Here is a 27,585-nt window from a genome sequence, read left to right as displayed (position 1 = left end):
AAGCCACAGTTTAAATAACTAGCATATACAGCCACAGCTCCAGCCACCAGAAAAGTCACCAAGCACACACAGTCTGCAAAGGGACACCAACCTTCAAGTTTAGGAGCAGTAGCTGTTCTGCCTAATCCACAGAAACAAACACAGAAAGTCAAGCAAAATGTGGAGACAGAGGAATTTGCTCCAAAAGAAAGGGGGAAAAAAAAAACCTCAGAAAAACAACTAAATGAAACAGAGATAAGCAACATGCCTGATAAAGAATTTAATAATTGTGAAGATAACAGGGCTGGAGAAAAAAGTGGAAGATCTTAGTGAGACTTTCAATAAAGATATAGAAAATATTAAAAAGAACCAATCAGAGTTGAAGAATACAATAACTGAAATAACAGGGAATTAACCGTAGATTAGAGGATGCAGAAGAACATACCAGCAACCTGGATGACAGGGTAATGGAGAACAACACAAGCTGAACAGCAAAAAGAGAAAAAGAATAAAAAAAAAAAAAAAAAAGAAAAGATAGATTAAGAGATCTCATGGATGACAAAATGAACAAACATTTGCATTCTAGGGGTCCCAGAAAAAGAGAGGAAGGTGTAGAAAACTTATTTGAAGAAATAATTGAAAACTTCCCTAATCTAGGGAAGGAAATAGATATCCAAGTCCAAAAAGCACAGAGAGTTCCAAACAAGATGAACCCAAGGAGGTCCACACAATGGCACATAATTAAAATGTCAAAGGTTAAAGATAAAGAGAGAATCTTAAAAGCAGCAAGAAAGGAACAAAAAGTTACTTAGAAAGGAAAATCTATAAGGCAATCAGCTGATTTTTCTGCAGAAACTTTGAGTATATCCTGCCACTTTCTTCTGGCTTGCAAAGTGCTGAAAGGAAAACAAAACAAAACAAAACATACAGCCAAGAATACTCTACCAGACAAGATTATCATCCAGATTTGAAGGAGAGATGAAGAGTTTCCTGGACAAATGAAAGATAAAGGAGTTCATCACCACTAAAGTAGCCTTACAAGAAAAAATAAAGGGACTTCTTTAAGTGGAAAAGAAATGGCCATAATTAGAGATAAGAAAATTATGAATAAAAAATGTAAAATATGACAACATACACATAAAATGTAGAGAAGGGAGTAAAAAGGGAAGAAAAGGGGAAAAAGAAAAAGCCCCCCCCACCTTTGGAATGCCTTTGAACTTAAATGACCATCAAATTAATATAGACTGCTCTTTACTTGGAATGTTCTATGTGAACTTCATGGTAACCACAAGCACAAAACCTATGATAGACACACAAAAAAGAAAGAGAAAGAAAGCTAAATATAACACTATAGAAACTCACCAGTCACAAAGAAGAAGAAAAAGGAATAAAACAACCAGAAAACAAATTTTTAAAATGGCAAAAAGTATCAATAATCACTTTACATGTAAATGGCCTAAATGCTCCAACCAAAAGACATAGGGTGACAGTAGATAAAAAAACAAGACCCATCTATATGCTGCCTACAAGAAACTCACACCTCAGACCTAAAGACATATACAGACTGAAAGTGAAGGGATGGAGAAAGATTCACCAAACAAATGGAAGTGAAAAAAAGCTGGGGTAGCAATACTTACATCAGACAAAATAGACTTTAAAACAAAGACTGTAACAACAATTATTACATAATGACAAAAGGATCAATCCAACAAGAGGATATAACCATTATAAATATCTATACACTCAACACTGGAGCACCGAAATACATAAAGCAAACATAAATGGACATAAAGAGAGAAATTCATGGTTAGGAGGGCACTTTAACACCCCACTTCTGTCTGGACCATCCAGACAGAAAAATCAATAAGGAAACAATGTCTTTGACCATCTTTGGACCAGATGGACATAACAGATATATATGGAACATTCTATCCCAAAACAGAGTACTCACTCTTTTCAAGCACACATGGAACATTCTCCAGAATAGATCACATACCAGGCCATAAAACAAGCCTCAATAAATTTAAGAAGATTGAAATCATACCATGCATCTTTTCTGATCACAACAGTATGAAACTAAAAATAAGTCACAAGAAAAAAGGAAAAAACACAAACATATGGAGACTACACACCATGATACAGAACAACCAATAGGTTAATGAAGCAATCAAAGAAGAAATAAAATACATGAAGATGAATGAAAATGAAAACACAATGGCCCAAAATCTTTGGGATGCAGCAAAAGTGGTTCTAAGAGAGAAGTATACAGTATACAGTGATACAGGCCTACCTCAAGAAATAAGAAAAAGCTCAAACAATCAAAACTCACACCTAAAGGAACTAGAGAAAGAAGAACAAACAAAACCAAAGGAAACACTAAAGATCAGAGCAGAAATAAAAGACCTAGGAACAACAACAACAAAAAAAAAAAAAGAAAAAAAAAATCAGTGAAACGGAGTTGGTTCTTTGAAAAGGTAAACAAAATTGACAAACCCTTAGCCACATTCATCAAGGAAAAAAAATGACCCAAATTAAAAAAAAAAAAATCAGAAATGAGAAGAGCTGATACCACAGAAATACAAAGGATTGTAAGTGAATACTATAAAAAATTATATACCAACAAATGGGACAACTTAGATGAAATGGTTAAATTCCTAGAAACATACAGTCTTCCAAAACTGAACCAGGGAGAAATAGAACATCTGAATAGACCAATTACAAGTGACAAAATTGAATGGCAATCAAAAAAATATCCAAAAAAAAAAAAAGAAAAGAAAAGTCCAGGACCGGATGGATTCACAGGGGAATTCTACCAGACACTTAAAGAGTAATACCTATTCTCCTCAAACTATTTCAAACAACAGAAGAGAAAGGGAAGCTGCCAAATACATTCTATGAGGCCAGTATTACCCTGATACCAAAAGCAGGCAAAGACACCACAAAAATAAAACTATAGGCCTGGGGAGGCGGAGCAAGATGGCAGAGGAGTAGGAGACCTGGATTTCATCTGGTCCCAGGAATTCAGCTGGATAGCGATCAAACCATTCTGAACACCTACAAACTCAACAGGAGATTGAAGAAAAGAATAGCAACAACTCTCTCATCAGAAAAGCGACCACTTTCTGGAAGGTAGGACGTGCGGAGAAGTGAATCCGAGGCGATATTCGGGAGGATAGACGGCGGGGGAGGGGCCTCCGTCGGCCGCTTCTGGCAAGTGATAGAACCACGGAGCACACAATCGGAACTTTTAAAAGTCTGCTCCGCTGAGGGACGTCGCTCCAGTGGCTAAGAGGGGGGTGGAACCCTCCGGGACAGTGTGGTCTCAGGACCCTCGGGGTCACAGAAAGACAGGGGTTGCCTGAGTGCGGCAGAGCTACCCCAGGTATCGGAGCAGGGAAGCTGGCTGCAAAGACGGAGCGGAGGAGTGGGCTCTCCAGCTCAGGGTTGCCATAAACCGTGATCTGCAGCACAGTTGGGCCACTGCTCCTCCCGCAGGGACCCAACAAGCAGCAGATCCGGGGAGACTCTCCCTCCTCCCCAGGGAGGAGCAGCATGGGAGCGCACCACAGGGATCTGCTGGGTTTGGAGACTCCATACAGGCTGGGTGCCAGAGATAGAAACGTTCGGTCACAAGCCGGGTGAGCACGGAGTATGGCCGGAGACTGGGGAGACGGGAGTGATTGACTGCTTTTCTCTGGGGGCGCACTGACGAGTGGGGTCCTGAGTTCTCGGCTCCTCCGGGTCGGAGATTAGGAGGCTGCCATTTTCACTCTCGTCTTCCAAAGCTGTATGGAAAGCTTGCAGGGAACAAAAGCTCCCGAGAGTAAACCCAAGCAGATTACTTAGCCCGGACCGGCAAGGGCAGGGCAATTCCGCCTCCAGCAAAGACATTTGGGAACCACGACAACAGGCCCCTCCCCCAGAAAATCAGCAAGAACAGCCAGCCAAGACCAAGTTTACCGATCAGCGAGAATGGCAGAACTCCAGCGCTAGGGAAATACAGCACATAGAATTCATGGCTTTTTACCATGATTCTTTAGTCTTTCAAAGTTAATTTTTTTTAACTGTCTTTTTTTAAAATTTTTCTTTCTCCCTTTTTCAACCAACATCTTATCAATCCCTTTTTTAAAAAAATATTTTTTATTTTTCATTTTTAGAGTCATATTCTCTCCCTTCATAGTAGTTACCCTTATTTTTGGTATATATATATATATATGAAGGGGGGGAAATCGGAGGGGTGGACGAACCATGAGAGACGATGGACTCTGAAAAACAAACTGAGGGTTCTAGAGGGGAGGGAGTTGGGAGGATGGGTTAGCCGGTGATGGGTATTAAAGAGGGCACGTTCTGCATGGAGCACTGGGTGTTATATGCAAACAATGAATCATGGAACACTACATCAAAAACTAAGGATGTAATGTGTGGTGATTAACATAACATAATAATAAAAAAATAAATAAAATATAAAATAAATAAAACACAGCCAGTGCCAATTAAAACTAAGAAAACAAAAACAAAACTATAGGCCCATATCCCTGATGAACATAGATACAAAAATCCTCCACAAAAAATATTAGCAAATTGCATACAATAATATGTTAAAACAATCATTCCTCATAATCAGGTAGGATTTATTCCAGGGACCGAAGAATGCTTCAATATTTGCAAATCAATCAATGTCCTACACCACACCAAGAAAATGAAGGGTAAAAATCATGATCATCTTAATAGATGCAGAAAAAGCATGTGACAAGATTCAACCTCAATTTATGATAAAAACTCTCAACAAAGTGGGGGTAGATGGAATATACCTCAACATGATAAAGGCCGTATGTGAAAAACCCACAGCTGACATCATACTCAATGGTGAAAAACAGAGCTTTCCCTCTGAGCTCAGGAATAGGATAAGGATGTTCACTAATCATTTTTATTCAACATAATACTGCAAGTCCTAGCCACAGCAATCAGACACAAAGAAGAAATAGAGGCATCCATGTTGGTAAAGAAGAAATTAAACTGTCATGATTTACAGACAACATGATACGATATATATACTATATATAGAAAAATCCTAAAGACTACACCAAAAACTTACTGGGAGTAATAAACAAATTTAGTAAGGTGGCAGGATACAAAATTAATACCCAGAAACCAGTAGCATTTCTATACTCTAACAATGACGTTGCAAGAGAAATGTAAAAAACAGAACAAGAACAACAAAAAAAACCCAACACCATTTACAACTGTGCCAAAAATAAAATATCTAGGAATAAACTTAACCAAATAGGTGAAAGACCTGTACTCCGAACAGTATAAAACACCGATGAAAGAAATTGAAGATGACACAATTGAAGTTGGACTAGAACATTGTTAAAATGTCCATATTGCCCAAAGCAATTTACAGATTCAATGCAATCTCTGTCAAAATACCAACAGTGTTTTTCACAAAACCAGAACAAATACTAAAACTTGCACAAAACTACAGAAGACCCTTAATAGCCAAAGCAATCTTAAGAATGAAGCTGGACATATCACAGCTCCAGGTTTTAAGATATACTACAAAGCTGTAGTAATCAAAACACTGTGGTACTGGCACAAAAACAGACACATAGATCAAAGGAATAGAGACTCCAGAAATAAACCCATGATTATATGGTCAGTTGATCTATGATAAAGGAGGCAAGAATATACAATGGGGAGAAGACAGTCTTTTAAATTAATAGTGCTGGGATTACTGGACAGCTACATGCTATAGAATGAAACTAGACCACTTTCTAACACGAAACACAAAAATAAACTCAAAACGGACTAAAGACATATATGTGAGACCTGAAACCATAAAAATCCTATAAGAGGACACAGGCAGTAATTTCTCTGACATCAGCAATAGCAACATTTCTCTAGCTAGGTCTCCTGAGGCAAGGAAAACAAAAGCAAAAATAAACTATTGAGACTACACCAAAGTAAAAGGCTTCTGCACAGGGCACCTTGGTGGCTCAGTGGTTAAGTATCTGCCTTTGGCTCAGGTCATGATCCCGGGGTTCTAGGATCAAGCCTTGCTTTGGGCTCCCTGCTAAGTGGGGAGCCTGCTTCTCCCTCTGCCCCTTTCCCCTACTTGTGCTCTCTCTCAAATAAAATCTTAAAAAAATAAAAGTAAAAGGCTTCTGCACAGCAAAGGTTTGAAACCACTGACAAAACAAAAAGACAACCTACTGAATGGGAGAAGATACTTACAAATGATAGATCCAATAAGGGGTTAATATTCAAAATATATGAAGAACTTATACCACACCAAAAAACCAAACAATCCAATTAAAAAAATGGGCAGAGGACCTGAATAGACATTTTTCCAAAGAAAACATACAGATGGCCGACACATGGGAAGATGCTCAACATCACTCATCAGAGAAATACAAATCAAAACCACAATGAGATATCACCTGACAACAATTAGAATGGTTAAAATCAAAATGACAAGAAATAGCAAGTGTTGGCAAGGATGTGGAGAAAAAGAAATCCTTGTGCACTGTTGGTAGGAATGTAAATTGGTATAGCCACTGTGGAAAACAATGCAGTTTCCTCAAAAAATTAAATATAGAAATACCATATGATCCAATAATTTCACTATTGGGTATTTACGCAAAGAAAGCAAAAACACTAATTTGAAAAGATATATGCACCCTGTGTTTATTGCAGCATTATTTACAATAGCCAAGATATGGGGACAACCTGAGTGTCCATCAATAGACAAATGGATAAGGAAAATTTGTACATACACACACACACAAATATTACACAACTATAAAAAAGGAGGAAATCGTGCCATTTGAGATAACATAGAACTAGAGGGTATTATGCAAAGTGAATTAGGTCAGTCAGAGAAAGAAATATTGCATGATTCCACTCATAAGTGGTCTCTAAAAAAAAAAAAAAATGAAGCAAATGAATAAACAAAAAGCAGAAGCAGACCTATAAATACAGAGAACAAACTGGTGGTTGCCAGAGCCAGTGGGGAGGGGAGGGGCTAGAGTGTCAGGCGAAATAGGTGAAGGGGAGAGGGAGATAACAGGCTTCCAGTTGTGTCATGAGTAAGTCACAGGAATAATAAAAAAAAAATTACAGCATAAGAAATACTGTGAATGAACTGATGATGTAAAGGGACAGATGGTAGCTATAATTGTGAATGAACATAGCATGATGTATAAACTTGTCAAATCACCTTGTTGTATACCTGAAACTAATGTAACATTGTGTGTCAACTATACTAAAAAAAAAAAAAAATAGAGACTGTTAATGTCACATTATAAAAAATAATTCTGCCCAAAGACTTTTTGTTTTTTTTTTTTCTTCTAGATTTTGGAATCAGGAATGGAAATATTTCATGACTTCACAAGAAAGCGATGCTTCTCAACCATGAAACTAGGTCAGTGTTGATTCTTCTCTATAATAATTTTACGGAAATCACTTTGTAACTGAGATTGACAAATTATTAGGAGATCTTCTCATCTTCAACAACTAATGATAATTCAGAATATTTGAGAAGTAACAAACATTTAAGAAACTAGGGATTTGTTAAATTTTTAAACAAGTATTTATGCCCCTTCCTTACTGAATACTCAATTATACATTCTTTATATGCTTTAGAATTTTTTTAAGTGGGGGGGGGAAGAGAGAGAGAGAGAGAGAGAACACGCTGAGTAGGGGGTGGGAGAGGGAGAGAGAGAATCTTAAGTAGGCTCCATGCTCAGTGAGGAGCCAGACTCAAGGCTCAATCTCATGACCCTGAGATCATGACTTGAGCCAAAATCAAGAGTTGGATGCCCAACAAACTGAGTCACCCAAGCACCCCTGCTTTAGAATTGTTTTAATTGCTCCTGTTTGAGAGCTAATTTTTGCATTCATTTAAATAAATAAGGTAGGACAAACTATCACAACAGCAAAACATAATATTTACTATATTAATCAGCTACCCTTTTTTTCCCCACCCTTTCTCCAGTTTTCTAGGTCAGCTTGTGTCTTTAATTTTGGTTTTCTTTTCAGCTCCGAGTTCATTATACTATGGATGTGGATTTAAAGAGCTCAGTCTAGTTAGAGGCTGCTAAGTTTTAGGTGCAAGGACTAAAATTTCCAAGAGCTGCATATAACTGTTATATTAAACAACAGAATTTCCTGACAACCTAATGTAAAAAGCATCCAGGATTAAACAAAAATGTGCAAAGTGCCTGGTACAATTTGTCCTTTCCACTGTAAAATGTTAATAAGATAGTTTGTTCTGTTATTATGATCTCTTTACAGTGAAGAAGAAGAATTGAAGGAGGTACTTAGGAAATACACAGATGTTTGTATGTGCATGCATTTCAAAAATGACAATACTTTGGATATATATTATATATATATATCTTATATATTCAAAGACCTTACATAGAAAACGGCAGTGCAATAAACTCTTTCTCTGAAGGTTATGCTTTTTAATGTGATTTTAAAAATTATAAATAATGGTTATATCCTCAAAATGATGAAATATAAACCATACTACATATGAAAATCATTCAATAATTCTTTATTCTGCAAAAATGCAGATTGACTTTTATTTACCAATACCGAAGTAAATTAAACTAAGTCAGTTTAATAATTTTTCTTACCCTTGTGATGGTAAACAGGTAGACTCTTCCTTCCTCTTTCTTTAAGTCGTTCATGTACATTGGTGCACCCACCAAGAGCACATCTGTAATGGTGTCTTTATTCACATCGACGGAACACAGCACACTCCCAAAATAGGAGCCGATCTGGAATGAGAAAGCCTATTAACCTTAGGATTCCTAGGACTCCTATACTCCTAATGTTACACTGAACTTTCATTTACTCATTCAACAAACAAAAGTCGAGTGGAACTGTCCGTGGCATGATATTGGACGGGAGGGAAGTTCTCAGATGGAGTGGGACCGAGGACCAGGTGGAGATCCAGTGAAGGAAGAGAGGTTGGCCATCTGAATGTTCAGTGCATGCCTACGTGACTACCTCTGCAGGATTCAGAAACGGATAAGAAAGCATTCGTTCTAGGGGCACCTGAGTGGCTCAGTCGTTAAGCGTCTGCCTTCGGCTCAGGTCATGATCCCGGGGTCCTGGGATCGAGCACCGCATCGGGCTCCCTGCTCAGCGGGAAGCCTGCTTCTCCCTCTCCCACTCCCCCTGCTTGTGTTTCTGCCCTTGCTCTCTCTCTCTCTGTCAAATAAATAAATAAAATCTTAAAAAAAAAAAAAAAAGAAAGCATTCGTTCTAGAACACGGTCATCGTTTTTCTCAAAATAAAAGCACCCTTCTTTAAAGTAGTAAAGAGGAGAGAAAAATATGTGACCATAGCTGGTTTGTGGTCAGGGAAGTCAAAGACTCATGTCCTCTTACTCCTGGAAAATCCATAGAGACAGGAGCATCACACTTAATCCCGGAGAAGGGAAATCTAAATGGTTGGTTTCTGACTCAAGGAAGGAAAATTTCTGTTGGTTGTCAGAGATCAGGGTTGCCCATTTCAAATATGTGCCAAGCCCATGGGTCAAAACTGCTTAGTAAGGAAATAGGAATCTGTCAGCTGGCCTCTGCTCCAGCAGGCCACGACTGGGAGTCATCAGCGGTTCTGACTACCAAACGGTCATGCTGAGAAAGCGGTAGAAAAGAGAGTTGCTTTAATTTTAGAAACCTCAAAGCCACAGGACACCTAGACAGGCCCAGACGTAGTAGCTCAGTCTTGACAATGCTGTACTGTTCTCTTGTCATTTTTCCTCTAGATCATTGGCTTTTTTTTTTTTTTTTTTTAAATATTTTATTTATTTCACAGAGAGATAGCGAGAGCAGGAACACAAGCAGGGGGAGTGGGAGAGGGAGAAGCAGGCCTCCCGCCGAGCAGGGAGCCCGATGTGGGACTCGATCCCAGGACTCTGGGATCATGACCCGAGCCAAAGGCAGACGCCCAACGACTGAGCCACCCAGGCGACCCCGATCATTGGCTCTTAGTAGGAGCTTGCCAACAGAGCCACGTTCGGTGCCTGTCATTAGGATCAAATAAGACCCAGGTGTTATCAATCGGGGGGAGTCAAAACCTTGCAGTTGGATATAACCAAACAGCATAGGCTTTGAGGCCGCACAGGACAGGGTTTTAATGACAACTCAACCCCATGAAAGCTATTTGACCTTAGGAGGGTAAACTCTCAGTAACCTGTTAGAAGAGGATGGTAGATCTCAGTGTTGTGAAGATTTAAGGAATATATATATATTTTTAATTTTATTTAAGTTGAATTAACATATAGTGTGTTATTAGTTTCAGAGGTAGAGGTCAGTGATTCATCCAGTTGCATATAACACCCAGTGCTCATGACATCACGTGCCCTCCTTTATGCCCATCACCCAGTTATTGATTTAAGGAATATTCAAGTAAATACAGATTACAGAACCAGCCACAGGTCGGTACTCAATAAATGCTAGTTTCCATTTCTATCAACTCCCACTCCTCCTCTGCCCCAGTCGTCCCTACAATTTCACCTGCTACACCATGGCATTTACCTGGTCACCTCGGTGAGCCTGAATAACTGTGACATTGCCATTCTCATTAACACTGTAGAGCACGATCTGGCCGGTATAATTTGCCCGAGGAGCACCAGCAACAAAATGGAGGTCTTTTTCAGTAGAAATTGCAGCCACAGAGTAACCTAGGAGAGAAGAGGTTGCAGAGTAGGTACTATTGAAATGCTCAGCCAGATAGGCTCGAAAAGTTAGTAGAGATGACCAGAGGTCCTTTTTCGCTGCACAGTGGGGGGCGGGGGAGTGTGTTAGAAGGTGGAGGACGGTCAGTAGTGTATCCTCCAGACTGAGAAGGTATTTTAATGCTGAAACACAAAGCAAGCCGCTCCGTATTGTTTACGGGTTTTTTTTTTTTTTTTCGGTGTAACTTACTGACAAGGGCAATCCAGCAGGCAGGCAGGCAGGCACAGACGGACGGACGGACAATCCAAGACACTATGCAACTACTCTCCACCCCTACTCAGAGCTTCATCTCCAGCTTTTATGGAGCAACAGACATGGTGGTGAGGTCACAGGGTCGTTAGCTAAAGTGATAGAATCTGTGTGCTGGAGAAGAGCTCAACGCAGAAGGCCAAGGATGGAGTCACTGTTGTCAGCACTCGTTCCCCGGAGGATGCACAGTTCCCAGTGTCCCTGGGCGCATCACTGCGGGCTCATCTTCCTTTTCCTAAGATGAACTGCTCCTGCCCTGTGACGGAAGCACTGCCCTGCAGAGGCAGGACACCTACCTATAAACCAGGCCCTAGATTCGGGGTTGTCCCATCAGCCGCTCATGAGCTTGGCACTGAACAAGTATTTCTTGAATGGATAATTACATGAATTTAAAACGTAATGTCACGCAGTGTAAAGAACATAGGCTTTGGAATCACACCGTCCCAGGTTCGAATTCTGGATTTGCCACTTACTAAGTTATTTACCTTTGGGAAAGTTATTAACCTCCTGGGCTCTCAAAGTAAAATGGGGATAATAATACTTTCTTCAAAGGGTTGTTGGAAGGATTTTTTTTTTCTTAAGTAGTTTCCACACCCAGCTTGGAGCCCAATGCAGGGCTTGAACTCATGACCCTGAGATCAAGACCTGAACTGAGATCAAGAGTCAGACACTCAACCAACTGAGGCACCTAGGCATCCCTGGAAAGATTAAAATGTTTATGTAGATAGATTTGCCAGCTCAGGAACTGTCCCATAGTAGGTGCTCAAAATCCGTGGCTGCTTATTATAGGAATAAAAAGACTAAGAACTCTAAAGTAATATAAGACTACCACTTACTGTATTGGCTTTTAGGAACTGTTTCCATTTTAGAGAAGCACAATCACAGCTGCTTGAACAGCCAGAAGAGATCAGCAAGTGTAATACAGTGTGTCATTAAAGTTTTAGGATAAGGCCCGATTTGCAAAGAGGCAACATAAACATGTGCAATAAATATAATAATTAGATGACACTTCAAGGGTTTTGCTGAACAGATCCCGAGATTCAGCAAGGGGCTCGTTTTAAAAAAGGGAACTTAAATTTGCTGAGTCAAATGCTGCTATGCCTTACCTAAATACGAACTGTGATTTTTATCTTGCAGAATTTGGTCAAAGGCTTGGTTAGGAAAGATCAAATGTCCATGAGATGTCTGCTGGACAACAGTCCCGCTCCAGGCATAAGCTCCTACTGCACCCAGCATCAGAATATCCTGAAATAATTGAAAAATGAAGATCATGAGCACAAACTACCTTTAAAGCACAAGAATGCAGCGTATGCAAAACATTGAAATAAATGGCCTAGATTTAAGGAGAAAATGAAGTAAAATGTATATGAATGTATGCTGATATATGTCCACATTGTTCTACTATATTTTGCGCTGGAAAACTAGCCTTCCCCCAGGCCATGTTACCTTGATACATTCTGTAGATAAATCTCTACTACCCTACAGGAGGAGCCCATAGCCATCTTCCAATTTCCATTCAAAGGTGTACATGGACAAATGCCGAACAGTTGTGAGCCTCCTGTCCCACATATTCATGAGTAAAGCTCAGGGTGGGATGTGAGGCATGCTTGAGAAGTAGGAAGGGCGGCTGGCAGAGGAGGAGAGGTGGGGCCCTGCTGCTATCCAGCCACGTCCTCTTGGGAGGCCCTCTTCTGACCTATTCTATTTTCCAATGTTCTTCCTCTTTCCTCTTGACTCCTTCTCAAATGTTCCTCCATCATCTATATCCTAGTCCATCTATTGGAAGATAGCAGAGCTACAAAAGGTTACCATAGGGTGACATTCTATCTACTTGGAGAACAGCCATGGGTCAGCATAGCACCAGGAGAGGCTGGTACACAAACCAGGACAGGATGCTCTGGACTGACTCAAAATCCAACCAGGATCATCAAAGCTGAAAATCATCGTAGAGGGCAGGGTTTGTCAGGATGGGATTTATTATTTTTAAGTTTTTGATCTTAGATCTCAGAAAACATCAAAGATATGGATTTTGGATTGAAAAATATAAGCCATTAAAAATAGAGCAAAAAGGAAAATGTGTCCCATTTTGAGGACAAGAGACCATGAAATTGTGTTAATGCCTGTCATAAATTTGGGACTCCACATCAGGGTGCAGGAAGGGACTTCAGGACATGTACAAAAACCTCAGGAAGTTGTGTGCGGTATTTCTGAGGGAAAAACCCATAACTTTTACGAGCATTCCTAATGATTGGTGATCCAGACGAAGTCAGCACCTTTACTTCTAGAGCAAAAAACCAAGCCATTCCTGGTCCGTCCTTCTGGCAATCAAGTCCTCTGAGTTCATACTGTTCCCTAAGCTTTTCCAGTGTTGCCCATCTCTGTGTCCCCCTGCTGCTCCACTGGGACCCTGAGCAGAGTTGGAACCAGAGCCTGGGGAAGTGGATGTTTATGAGAAGGAAGAACACATTTTCTGAGCTAAGAAAGCTTTCCATCTCACATGTTTCCTAACTTCTCACTTTTTTCAACTATCTTCTGTCTATGCTTGTTGAAAAGAGATACTCGGCACCTCAGAATTCAAGAGTGGCAGTGATGACAAGAGTTTGTGTTTTGTGTTTCGTTTTTTTAAAGATTTATTTATTTATTTGAGTGAGGGAGTGTGTATGCATGAGCTGGGGGAGGAGAAGAGAGAGAGAGAGAGAGAATCTCAAGCAGACATGCCACTGAGCATGGGGTGGGCTCAATCCTAAGACTCTGGGATCATGATCTGAGCTAAAATCAGGAGTCACTTAACCAACTGAGCCACCCAGGTGCCCCAAGAGTTTGTGTTTTTAAATAAACTTTTCCAGTAGTTAATTGATTTAAAGGAAATTCCTGCAACGATAATCCCTTGAGTTAATATAGTGCCTGTCCCTTGGAGTACTCATACATATTGCATATTACCATTTTTTCCATAAAAAATCCCCGTGAAACAGGGAAGGGAAGGCGTTATTATCCTTCATCTTTTAGATGACAAATCAGCAGCACAAAGAAACTGAATGACTATGACTGGGAATCAGAACTGTTGATCACTAGATGGCTGTTTTTTCCATTCTATATATAAAGCTACTGTGCCCCAAAGTGTTCAGCCAAATGACAGCATGGCCGGAAGTTATCTGATATACACACGTTCTGAGGAGAGTAATCTGCGCTGATTCCCACTTGTGACATTTCCATCTGGAAGTTGTCTCCTCCTTGAACAGTACCTGGGAGATGGTAATTTCAAGAATTATATCACTGTCAGTTTTTAAATCAAATTTTCAAACACACATGCATGCGCATACACACACAAACACATGTGCACATGCACATATATGGACACACACACACACATACCCCCACAGTGTTCTGATGTTCGCTCAAAAATATAGAGCTGGCAAATTCTGGGAGGGAGAAATCACTAAGGAAGTGTTCTAACAACAACCCACAAGACTTCCAAGGTAGTGTTTGAAATTGATGTTAATCTTGATTATGCATTAATGCACTTATTGGTATGCTTATGATGTTCCTGATATCAAAAACACTCAACATACGGGATGAGGTAAAATAAAACCTGAAGTGATGGCCTTTTTTAATAATTATTATTACTAGCTAAAAAACTAACTGAATTTTTAGCTTTTAAATATTGGTACTAGTAAGTGTACACACATCTTAGATGCAGTTGGAAGAGCCAGGCAGTTGATGTGTAATGAAGACCAAACAGATATTTGGGTTAGGCTTCAGGATCCAGGGTTCAAGACTGAGTAGGAATTTTACCAGTTAGGAAGTTTGTCCTCTTTCTACATATGTGCTTGCCTCTGACACTCAAACCACAGGACCTAATTAGTATTAATTTTCCATACAGTGTGGTCAATTACACTTCATTAATCTTCACAAAAAGGAATAAATTCCTGGACTACCACTTGGATATAGAGAGTGATATATATAATGTATACCATACGACACAGTCACTTGTTTAGAAGATGTAATAATGTACACAGGTTGAGTAGAGATAATTTTTTTAAAGGTTTTTATTTTTAAGTAATCTCTACACCCAACATGGGGCTCGAACTCACAACTCTAAGATCAAGAGTTGCATGTTACACTGACCAAGCCAGCCAGGTGCCCCAAGATAATTTTTAATAAAGTAGAGCAGTGCTTCCCCAAAATCCAAAATAGCAGATAAGGCACAAAATCATTTCTAATTAGCATTTAGGTTGCATTGTGATTATTCATGTTCAGGCAACCACAAACAAGCATAAGTCATACCATAGGTAGCCAAATAATTTTATATTATTTTATATTATCTCAAGGCACATTAGATTTTGACAATGATTTCAACAACTCAGAAGTACCATTGGATGTTTAAAGAAGCAATAATATTTTTTGTGTAGAAGTTTCCAGTGGATAATCAGGAGGTGAAGAAAAGACTAAGGAATGAATACTTAATTTAAGCAGTGCCCTTGGACCAAGTTTCTGAAAGAGAACTTGACCTATAATAGGTGCTCAATAAAATAAGCTCTTTATTGCTGAGAGTTATTTGGGTTAGCCACCAGGAACCAGAATTTGGGGACTTTTTACCAACTGGGAAGTGTGTTCCATACAGTGAGTTCTTGAATATGTGGTATTTCTACACTGACTAGACCTTCCAAGGCCATTTAAGTAAATTATTGTAGATCTGGGAAATAACAAGTTTCCTTGAAATCTGAACTATTAAAAATCTTCACTATGTTTTTCTAATTTTAAAAGTATACATGTTTGTTGTAAATGAATTCAAGAATTTCAGAAATTATGTAACAGTATAAAAAGGTAAAACTTTTAGATTATAAAAACTATGCGGGGTAAAAAGGTAAAACTGTTCACAGTTATAGTAGATATTACTAAATTGTCTTCCCCCCAAAGCTATACAATTTATAATCTTATCAATAGTGTATGAGCTTCTTTGCTTCCCCATAATATCTCCAAGATTATATATTACTATCTTTTAGGCACAAAGTAACATTGATTTAATTTACAATTTAAAATAATTACTGAAATTGGGAATATTTTCTTATGTTTATCAGCCATTTGTATCTTATCTTTTATGAACAACTCACTCATGTTGTCTATTTTTCTTACTGATTCATAGGAGTTCTTTTCTTTTCTTTTTTTTTTTAATCTTTAAGAATATTTTATCAAAATCTTTTCTTTTACAAATGGAGAAATAAAGGTCAACAGAATCGAAATGCTTTGCTTGAAGTCCACACCAAATTGGTGTAAAACAAAACCCAGGTCACCTGTCTAGCATTAGGGCCATAGAGAAAATCGTCACCATAGGAGTTCTTTTCATATAAGGTATATAAGTTAACATTAACAGAGCAAGAATACAGTAATAAAATCAAGAATTCTTGAAAAAAGTTTTTGAAAGATGTTCTTTTACCTTCAATGCTAAAAATTTGTTCTCCTAGTGTCCCAGCCTTTTCTAGTAGAGCTGCTTCATCAGACACGTTGAAAAAATATCTTTCTGTTGGAATACTGGCAATTGCTTTAATTTCTTTTATTAAATTTTTAGTATCAAGGGCATTTCTGTTTAAGTACCCAAGAACCTTAAAAATAGAGGAAGAGGGGAAAAAAGTCATTATAGCTGTACTCCAATATCCCTACTAGCACTTTCTAGTATTTATTTCTGAACACAATAGGACCTCTGGAGAAGTAAATCCACACTCCCTTCGTCAACAGGACTGAAAATCAACAAGAAGCGAGACAGAGTGCAAATCTTTTCTATAAAGCTGTGAACACCAAATGAGAAAGTGCAGTCTTGCGAAGTGATGTTATAAAGGAGCACTCACCCATCCACTGAAAGACAACTAAAAAGAAAATCTACTTACTGCTATGCCAAACCTCAGTATATTGTCATTGTTGCATTGATCAATCACGGCTTTCAACATTGAACCGTCATGCGATTCACCATCAGTTACAACCACCATTACTTTGGTGGCACCCGGTCGTCCTCCAGCCGCTGCTGCATAAGCAGAATCTCTGTGGCAGATAAGATTAAAGACTCATGATCAAAAGATGAAGCTAATATGTGGACCTCTGGTTAGAAATATAAATGTGAAACTAACTTCTTGGAGCATGACCTACTGTGACTTAGAATTTCTCTCTATAGGTCTGGTGACATATTTACCTACATTCTATTTGCAGCTTATAGGGAAATATATCTAAATCTTACTTGGCATTAACAATAATTTCTATAGTTTCTATGGCATGTGTGTGTGTATTTACATCAAGAATCCTTAGGATTATCTTCTGATAACAAAATTCAATTCATTAATATTAATCAACAGAGCAAAGATATTCAGTCCTATCACCAGTTTTACTCACTGGATCTGCATTTACTTTCTCAATATGAAATTGCTTTTTAAAAAGTAATAAATACACTTGGCGAAAGAATGTCAAAGCATTTGGAAAGGTATAAAATAAAAATCTGACACCAAGCCACTGTTCCAAAGGTAACCACCTTTATCTGTTTGTTTCCTTATAGAAAACATTTTATTTAGATGTATATGCGTAATCTACTCCTCAAATGTTCATGCAAATGGGGACATAGGCTAGCCAATTATTTTTCATTTTTTAAAAAGACTTTATTCATTTATCTGACAGAGAGAGAGAGGGAGAGAGAGAGAGCACAAGCAGGGGGAGCAGCAGAGGGAGAGGGAGAACCAGGGTCCCTGCTGAGCAGGGAGCCTGATGCAGGACTCCATCCCAAGACCCTTCCAGGGAAAAATACCACATCCATACTTCCTGCTGAAAACACAGGCCCTCTGCAGTTTGTAGCTCCTTCTAGGCCATTCTCCATGTCAACCTACTGTTCCTCTGAGTCTAGGTTACTAGGCCATAAAGGGCACTTTGCCAGTTAGCAACTGACCTATTAACTGGCCACAGCTTGTGAAATGGTGTGGCCCAAAAGAACATCTCAGTAAGGACAATAGAGATTAACCAAATCAATCCACTTGTAGGAAATCCACTTTTGAGACATATAGGGAAAGTCACCAGTTGATAGAAACAGCAACTAGCATATACACCCAGAAAAAAGGAGGGGCAGATACAATAGGAAATGCAGAAATAGGAAAGACAGGATACATGGTGACTGGCCAGACATGTGCTACTAAGGAAGAACAAAAAGAATAAAGAAAACCTGCAAGTGCTTACTTTGAATGACTAAGGGGAAAGGCAGTAGCATGAATCAAAATGGAAAAGTCGTGAGCATGGGTAGGGAAAAGAATAAGGCTGGTTTAGGATGTACTGAATTTGATAAGTGAGCCAACACTCCAAATTAAACATCTCCAGCATCAGCTGGATGCCTGTATGAATTCTGGGAGAGAGTTCAGAGCTGACCACATAGCAATGTGGTGACCTACACAGGGCTAATGGAGATGCCATGAGAGTGGAGACAATGCCTAAGAGGAAAGCGAGACAAAAAAAGAGGTCTCTGTTTAGTGAAGAAAAAATAGGAAAAGGAGCCAATGAAGAGGCAAAATTGTTGCAGAAAGTTGGCAGGGATTCTAAAAGTTTGTGATGTCATGGCAACTGGGGCTGGAATAGCAGTGTGTGCTCATCAGCAGCAGATAGTGAGGGAAGCTAAAGAGGATGAAGTTTGAGGCAGGACCACTGGGTTGCTGGCTGATAAAGAGGCCCACGTTTACCCGGTGGCAAGCCATATGTTTCAAGGAAGTGGAGGGAGGGAGTAAAGACAATTTTTCAAGGAGTATGGTAGTGGAAGGAAGAAATGCACAACACAAGGACAAAGGCAGGAAGTGGGTTTAAGGGAAGGTGAAGTTATTTTTCTCATTTATTTTTTAAGAATAGGAGAATCTTTAGCATTTTTGTAAAGGTATGTGATTAAAACAGAGTGAAGATGAACGCAGGAGTGCTGAGAAAATAGAGAAACTGAGCTAAAAATTAAGAGCGTTGCATAGTTGTAACATTCACATTGCCCTGGGTTGTAATAAGCATAGTGAACCCATTCCATTTAATTCAGACTCCTAGGTCATTAACATTTAAGATTCTATGACCCTTCTTAATATGCATGAAGTGCTCCATTAGCTCAAGTCGTTTGTGGCCTTGATAAATATTAACAAATAATTGCAGATTGCTCCATTTCCTACTTAATCTAAGGTCTTTTAATGTCGTTTCATCTACTTCATATACAATCTTTATTTTATTTTTTTTTAAAGATTTTATTTATTTATTTGACAGAGAGAGAGACAGCGAGAGAGGGAACACAAGCAGGGGGAGTGGGAGAGGGAGAAGCAGGCTTCCCGCGGAGCAGGGAGCCTAATGCGGGGCTTGATCCCAGGATCCTGGGATCATGACCCGAGCCGAAGGCAGACGCTTAACGACTGAGACATCCAGGTGTCCCGCATATACAATCTTTAAAAAAATCATGGAATATCTTTTAAAAGTCCTAGAAATCAAAGATTTTAAAATTTCATTTCCTATTGCCTTTTCAAAGTGTTCAAGTGACAGAACGTTTGAACTTTTCTTCTTTATTACTTCTGATTTAAGTGTAAAGTACCAGGTACATTATTTTTGTCTTTTTTTTTGGTCTTTCTTATTTACAAGCACTTCTATTTTATCAAAATATTGGGCTATTAGCATCATAACTTACTTTGCATATTGAATTGCTTTGAATGTATTTGTGAGGTCTCCACCATACTGGTATGTCTGGGATGTTGCTTCAATCATTTCAGCTTTGGTTTTGAAAGTGTTCAGGTTAAATACAACTCTAGGATTGTTGGCATACTGAATTAACCCCACCTTCAAGAAAGCAGAAGTTCATTAAAGGTTTGTCATTAAGTTATAAATAATTTCTAATTAACCAATATAATCAAAATCAAAAGTGCATCTGGATGTGGGCTGATAGTATAAGGGAATCATTTCCAATTTTGTTCTTAAGAATAGTTATTTTTCTTGCAATAGAATGACTTCTTTGTTAGAGGCTGTCAGGAAAAAGCAGCAGTACTTGTTGATAAGCAAGATGAGGTCCTATCTGGTATAATTTGGTTCTCAAGAGTAACAGTTACATATTTTCAACTATAATAGTTATAGATTATCTAGTAATAGATTTTAAAGCACTGTCTTGTAATATTTTAATATGGATAAATATTAGAATAAAGTTCATTAACAAGAAGATTAAATGATATAAATTTTCTAATTAACAATGGATATGAGCTAGTAAACAATTATAAGCAGTCATAGATGGAAGATAACAGCTCATCAATTGAGAATATTTGCATTTTTTTTTTTTAAGATTTTATTTATTTATTTGAGAGAGAGAGCGAGAGAGAGAAAGAGCACAAGAGGGGGGAGCGGGAGAGGGAGAAGCAGACTCCCCGCTGAGCAGGGAGCCCGATGCGGGACTCGATCCCGGGACTCCAGGATCATGACCTGAGCCGAAGGCAGTAGCTTAACCAACTGAGCCACCCAGGCGCCCGAGAATATTTGCATATTAAACAAAGAATTAGATTTGAATACAAAAAACCCAAAACAAAACAGTGAGCTAATCAACACAGTCAATTTATTGTTCTGGATTTCCTCTAATCACAGACTTCAGCATTTTTGGAAGAAACCTGCTATATGAGCATGTGGGCAAGAAGTTTCTGGCCTTCAGAGAAGATGCCATTAGGGAAAGTCTTATTTGAAAGACCTGACAGAGAGAACAACTTCTGAACAAGATTCTGGGGCACATATCCTAATCCTTTAGATCAAGAAGGCCAAACACTTCTATTAACATCCTGGTTCTCAGCACTGAAATCATCCTCTATGCCTATGAGTTGGGGGCTTTCAGAACAAGAAGTGGCAATAGGAGATTAGTGGTAAAAAGGTCTCTAAAATAGAGGTCAGTCTGTAAGGAAGGTGGAAGGTGCAAGGCCTGGATTTCTGAGTTCAATCAGCTACTTTTGCTAGGAAGCAATCAAGTAGGCATTAGGAAGATGTGAAAAACATGATATTGCTGGAGCCTTCTCCTTAGGATAGGATGTAAGACTTGAGAGAGAGGATGGGTCAAAAATAACTCTAAGGATTTAAAAGTCTAAAATGAGAGGAAGATGTTAGTAACTCCCATGACAGCCCCAGAACTTCGGTGTGAGAAAGGGGAGTGATGCATAGAAGACTCAAAGAAATGTAGTATATTAGGACTTACAGAAAGGTCAAATTTAGACTGGAAGAAAAAGAGACTTTGTAAAGCACCTCTAGAGATGAAAAAGATGTATTAGGGTAGGAAGACAAGAAGAGGAAGGCCATAAATTCCTTGCGAGAGACTATGAAATAGAGTAAATCTTGTAATGGGGGTAATCCATTTAGAGACAGATAAAATAAGCAGATACTTAGGAAAACTTCTCTTATGATGGGCCTTAAGATGGTGCTATACAGAAATCAGTGCCATACTTAGTCTTTTTAAAAAAGATTTTATTTATTTGAGAGAGAGAGAGAGAGAGAGAGCACGAGCTGGGGGAGGGGCAGAGGGAGAGGGACAAGGAGACTCTCCGCTGAGCATGGAGCCTGCCATGGGGCTTGATGTGGGGCTTGATCCCAGGACCCTGAGATCATGACCTGAGCTCAAGTCAGACACTTAACTGACTGAGCCACCCACGTGCCCCTACACATAGTCTTATTCACAGAAGTTTCACACAGTGAAACCTCCAAAGTTTCAGTGGACATTAGTGTCCTTTAGGTATTGAAAAGCAATGTCAATGGGGAAAACATATAATAATATTTTGTAATACTGTACAGGAAAGCAGAAAATCAAATTTCAATATAGCTAACTGCAAAACATTTAGGGGGAAATGTTCCAACAATTGTTACTAGATGTTGGACACTAAGGCCTCAGATGACAGGAACAACCCAAAAACATACACTGGTAACTGTGAACTGGTTCCTGTTGATGTTGGTTCTACAACCAGAATAAGCCATGAAATGGCAAATCCAATAAAAAAGAAAGAAAAAAGACCCAAAACTTTAACAATAAATGCTATTTGGTTTTTGGAAAGTGAGAAGCTTCTGTTCCTGAGTTTTGGATGCCTATCTCAAGAAGACAGAAAAGCAAATTAAAGACTCATTAAAACACAGGCAGCTACACAAAATTATTTAAAAGACGTGTCCTGTGTAAAAAAGGAAGGATAGACTAAAATATGATAAAAGACTAAAAAATAATAAAAGATAGGATTATACTGTCTATGGACTTCTTTATAAAAAAATCCCAGAATTCAAGGACAATTGTTTTACCAGCAAACAATAAAAAGAAATTATTAGTCCAAGTGGCTGTCAAGAAAGAATACATACAGGATTTTAAAATGTATTAATAAATTCATGAGTTATAGGAGGGAAAAATAAGCAACTAAAGAGGATTAAAATGCTATATCCCAGGGACGCCTGGGTGGCTCAGTCAGTTAAGCATCCGACTGTTGATTTCAGCTCAGGTCATGATCTCAGGGTCGTGAGATCGAGCCCCGAGTCAGGCTCTGTGCTGGGCGTGGAGCCTGCTTGAGATTCTCTCTCTCTCTCCCTATGCCCCTCCCCCCACTTCCACTCTCTCTCTCTTTCTCACACACACACAAAATGCTCTATCCCACATCCGATGCTTGTGTCAGAAACAGAAGTCTCAAATCTCAAAAACCAGCATTGGGCAAAGGCATAGACAGAACAACTCAATGTAGTACAAGTTTCAATTAACTGTCAAGATTACCATTAAATGCATTTAATATGGGGATCTGACAAATGCAAAAATTAAGACGTCATAGCTAACAATATTTTCTCAGAAAGAAAGCTGTGGGTTAGTGTATGTATTATTCAAATCCATACCTGTGTTTTTTTGGGGCCTATATCCAGGCCTTGGACAAATTTTTCCAAAAAATTCTTTACTGCATCCCAGGGATAAATACTGTTTGATTCATCACACACAACCACAACATCTATGAGGGAAGGGCAGGCTACACAGGAAAAGATGAAAGAAACAGATTTCCATAGGTAATTCAGTCTTCACACATATGCAAATGGAACAAAGTAAAATGGACTTGAGGAGTTGGGTGGCACTTGATAAATCCCACCTTCCCCCTTCATGTAAGGCATTGCTCGGACCCTCTGCACATTCATCACTTACTCTGAACTGCAGGTGCAAAGCTGGTCAAGAGCTGAAAATCGGGACTGACGTCAGAACAAACCCCAGTTGTGTAATATTGACTTCCACACTGCTGTGCCCACAGGGGCCCACACGTCTTCAGAGAAATGAGAGCAATGACAAAACATGGAAAACATGAGTCCTCTACGTCTCCATTGGTAAAACTCAGAGATCATTTCTATGATTTTACCAGATACTAGGAATTGTCAACTCTTGTAACGAACTAACAGATCAAAAAAAAGCCTCTGAGAGAAAGTGTCTCAGAAAGAAAGAGCAACCAGAAGTAAGGGAGAAAGAAGGTGGCCGCTGGGCTGGGAGGCAGGTCTTGATGGTGCAAGGAGAAGCCCCTTTGGTCACCCCCCAAGCTAGAGAAAGCGGGTGCTTTCCTTCCTCTTCGGTCTCTCAGTTACCTGGGCCTCAGGGGCTGAATCTGTAAACGAGGATAATCATACCTATTATCTTTTAAGGTTGTTGTAAAGATTAAGTGGGTCTATAGATATAAAACATTTAGAACAGTGCAGGGTAAATAGCAAAATGCTACATAATTGTAAGCCAGCTTCATTGCTATTATTATTCTTGAACAAAGATTATACCATTCACTTATACTACTATGCTCTCTGTCTACTACCTCTTATTCTATTCAGCAGAAACCATAGGCCCACAAGCCCCAGGGCCAGGCAGGAACCTAGGAGTGTTCTGGGCTGGTATAGACGCCATGATGAATGAAGAACCCAGGGGCAGCCACCATGGCTCTTGCCCATTGCCAGCCTTGCCAGATCTTTCCAATTTTCAAGGAGGGCCTGAGAGGACAAATTTTTCGTGAAAATTCAATAAAAAAAAAACCCAAAAAACTCTATGGGCTCACCAAACACAATGATGTTCATGAACTGCCAGTTTCTGACTTTGTTCTAAAGTATTTATTTGAGGACTTCTGATCCCCCTTTTTCTACTACATAAAACCTTAGGTCATCCAAGCTACCACTTGTCTCCCTGCCCACACCAGACATACTACAATTCTTCATAGTCCCGACAACCCAGCCTCAAATCTCTCTTTTTCAGCAGCCCTTGAATGCCAAGAACTCCTGCTTCAGTTGTGATTAAATCACACAGAAAACGTCACATTAAATAATATTAAAATTGCTAGATGTAAAAGGACAAAAACGGGAAAGAGAAGTCTAGACAAGATCTTAAAGAGCACCTACAAAGTTTAACATTAGGTAAAGCTGTGGATCAATTATTAAAGCTTAACAAAAAAGTGTGAACTTGCAAAAAGCAATTGGAAGAATAAAAGGGAATTTATTTGATCCAGTAATTGTTGGTTGCTCGAAGGAAAAGCAGCTGTGGTCATATTTCGTGCTCAATGAATAAGCCATAGTTCTTCCTCCTATAAAACTGGTTCATTTTGCCAGTTAGTTAGGGGACAATCACAATTGACGGCTTTGGTTAGTTTACCAAATAACAGATACCAATTATTGATTCCTATATCCCCATCCCCAATGGTTTTTTTTTAAATCACCTTGAAAAACAGTAACTCATGAAATATTCAAGATCTTTTTTTTTTGTTTTAAAAGCAATGGAAAACAGCATTTAGAAGTTGAAATTAGAATATGCCAATTGTTAATGCCAGAACTACATTCCTGCTTTAAGCCCAGAACTTAAGAAGTTTAAAAAAAAATGTGATGATTGTCAGTCTTTTCCACATAATTCTTAAGAGTATCTTAAGATTTTGACCTTTTAGGCATGTAAAGGAAGCTTTGGCTTTTTTTTTTCTTTCTTTTTTCCTCTCTCTCTCTCCCTCTCTCCCCCTTTGCGCCTTCTCTGCTTGCTACATTGATTGTTAAATTAATCTCTTAAATTCTCTAGCAATTTTAAATTACTTTACCTGAAGTTACACATTAAAAATTGTGAAGCACAACCTGTAATCCCTATATCTCAATATGTTCCTCTTCCTGAATTTATTCAACCTTAAAAACAAACAAGCAAACAAAAAAAAAAAAAAAGAGGAAAGCAACGCTATTATAAAGACTTTGGGGTATCATAAACTGTGAAGATTCATTGCAATATTCATTTTGCTTTGAATTACACATATTATAAGCAATACCTGATATCTGAATACCAATGTCTGAATACTAGTATCTATTAGTAAAAGCAGAAAGACATTGTTAAAAATTGATTATATTTTTAGAATAATTTAGTTATTATACACATAGGCTTTTAAGTTAGCATGTCAATCGTACAGACATAACTAATGTAAAGTTAAATTAAGCATTCTATGGCTATTTTAACAGGGCGATATAACTAGGATCATCTATGAGCTGGTGGAAATGTCTAATAAAATTGGGTTTTTATTTGCCTTAAAATTTTTTTTGGTATGTGATGGTTTTCATTTTTTAATATAGTCAGATATTTTCAACAATTTCCTATATTATTTCTCCTGTTAGTTCTAAGCTCAGAAATTTTTCCCTCTTTCAGAAAATTTCCATTTTCTTCCAGTTTTTAATATTAACTCTTTAATTCACTTGAAAGCATATTTGAATATACAAGTTATTAACCAATTAATTGTCCCCAGACCGCTTGTTAAAGAAGGTATTTTTTTCTTACTGATTTGTGATTCTTTCCTCAGCATTCTAGAAACTAAATGAGAGTAAACACTAATATGAAATAAGAAGAGACCAAGCCATGACTTAGATGATATCAGATTTACCAACAGTTACAGCAAAGGATTAAAGACAGAAATACTCTTCAGCTTTGAAATCCACTCTCTGAATTAGCAGTACCTATCTTGAATGTTCCTACGGGAAGGAGAAATGAGACCTGGAATTCTGCTATTATCAACAAATGCTAAGAGTACTTTCCAAGGGCAAAGAATCGGTGTTCCTTGTGTTGCTTTTTTCTAAGACATTCTGTGGCAATGCTTTTGCTGAATATCTTAAGAAGTCTATACATCAACAGATGGGCATTTCATGTTGTATATCCACAATGGATGATTTATCCAAAAGCAAACTCTAATATTTAAGTGTCAAGATTTGATTTGATAGGTGGGATGGTGAGAAGACACTAACTTCATACTTTCTTGAAATAGATGGGAATTTGAAAGGTAAACACTCACGAGAAATCCTCCAGTGCCCATGTTCCTTGTGAGAGTCAAGCCAAGGCTCATGTTGGTTTTCATTTCAGTAACATTGGGAATGCTTGTGGCAGCTTTCAAAGGGAAAAATATTTTAAAAAGTGAATAAATCTTCACCAGTTATTTAAACTTGTTTAAAAAAAGACCCCCACACTGATGCTTATGTGTAGCATTGAATTTAGTGTCATATATCCAGGTACTCACATTACATAATCACATGTAAAGAAAGGAGGCCTTCAGTGATCTGGTAGCTTGTACACTTAAATGAGTGAGGTTACAGAATGTCAGATATTAGGGGGTAGTGTCTGTAAAGGGCATGACTTACAGGCATTTAAATTTAAATTTTTTAAAAACAAAATGCTGGCCAAACAATACAAACCTGAGGACACTGTTCGGTCTACAATTTGCCAACCTACTCTTTTCAAGGTCATAATAGCTCCATCTAATGTTTTATTATGGATCAGAAAAAAAAAATCCTTAAAGTGTTATCAAAAAATGCATACAGTAGAAGCTGGCCCAAAACATCAATGACTGAATTTTAAAAGGAAATCATGAGACTAGCCATGTAAAATAATAAATACAAACAATTACAAAGTATTCTAAATAGTGACAATTTTTTTTTTATTAGAATGCAACAGAGTGTTTCTCAGCATCTCTAAAAGCAACACTAGTATTGACAGGTCTATACCTAATGGTTTGTTTTGAGGAGGGAAAGAGGTATGGTTAGACTTAGATATCTATAAATAATCAGCAAAATAATCCTGAACATTGATGGAAACTGGTCCACAGTCTGGGGGTAGATGGTCCAAGAGGCAGCACATTTCTCATGTATCTTATTAAATCAGGTCTTTAAGCTGTGTTGGAAATTTGGATACAATTGGACCCCATATGACTAAAGATAATAAAGGCAAAAAAGTTGTCTGTTTCTTCAAGACAGACTATGATTGATTTTGTTATTTTTTTAAATTAGAGTTACATCAAATGAGATCTTGTTATTTGTAAAAAGTCATATTGCTAATTACTACTTACTTTCCAAATTTAGCTTTTCACATGTAGCATTGGACAGATCAACAGGACATTTATACACATCTCCCATTCGGTTCTCAGGAAAGCCACTCCAAGGTGAACCAACTAGTAACCTAGAAATAGGAATTATTTTTCATTAGATATAAAATGTTAGTATAGTTTCTTAAAGTTTAAAACTGACCACAAAACAATGAAAAAATCCCCCACATTTAATTTCAATCTTAATAAGAAAATAGTTCATATTTGTTCAGTTATAATTTGTTCTTTTTCCTTTTCTC

The 27,585-nt window shown here is 38.3% G+C and overlaps 1 protein-coding gene across 1 annotated transcript in view; it reads right to left on the bottom strand.

Moving 5' to 3' along the window:
• ITGA2 (integrin subunit alpha 2) overlaps positions 1 to 27,585 on the bottom strand; it is a 102,490-nt gene that overhangs the window by 32,017 nt on the left and 42,888 nt on the right. The window contains exons 3-13 of the mRNA XM_081826114.1: positions 27,311 to 27,420; positions 26,264 to 26,355; positions 23,137 to 23,251; positions 22,839 to 22,966; positions 19,648 to 19,796; positions 16,865 to 17,015; positions 16,417 to 16,582; positions 14,148 to 14,224; positions 12,089 to 12,227; positions 10,533 to 10,678; positions 8,622 to 8,765 (exon numbers count right to left, since the gene is read on the bottom strand). Of these exons, the coding sequence (XP_081682240.1) occupies positions 8,622 to 8,765; positions 10,533 to 10,678; positions 12,089 to 12,227; positions 14,148 to 14,224; positions 16,417 to 16,582; positions 16,865 to 17,015; positions 19,648 to 19,796; positions 22,839 to 22,966; positions 23,137 to 23,251; positions 26,264 to 26,355; positions 27,311 to 27,420 (1,417 nt within the window). The remainder of the gene's footprint in view (positions 1 to 8,621; positions 8,766 to 10,532; positions 10,679 to 12,088; positions 12,228 to 14,147; positions 14,225 to 16,416; positions 16,583 to 16,864; positions 17,016 to 19,647; positions 19,797 to 22,838; positions 22,967 to 23,136; positions 23,252 to 26,263; positions 26,356 to 27,310; positions 27,421 to 27,585) is intronic.

This window comes from Leptonychotes weddellii, chromosome 7 (assembly GCF_054177405.1).
Source record: "Leptonychotes weddellii isolate Sample4059 chromosome 7, ASM5417740v2, whole genome shotgun sequence".
In the NCBI taxonomy this organism is placed as follows: Eukaryota; Metazoa; Chordata; class Mammalia; order Carnivora; family Phocidae; genus Leptonychotes; species Leptonychotes weddellii.
Note: the sequence above shows the minus strand (reverse complement) of the source record. Positions and strands in the feature narration are given on the sequence as shown.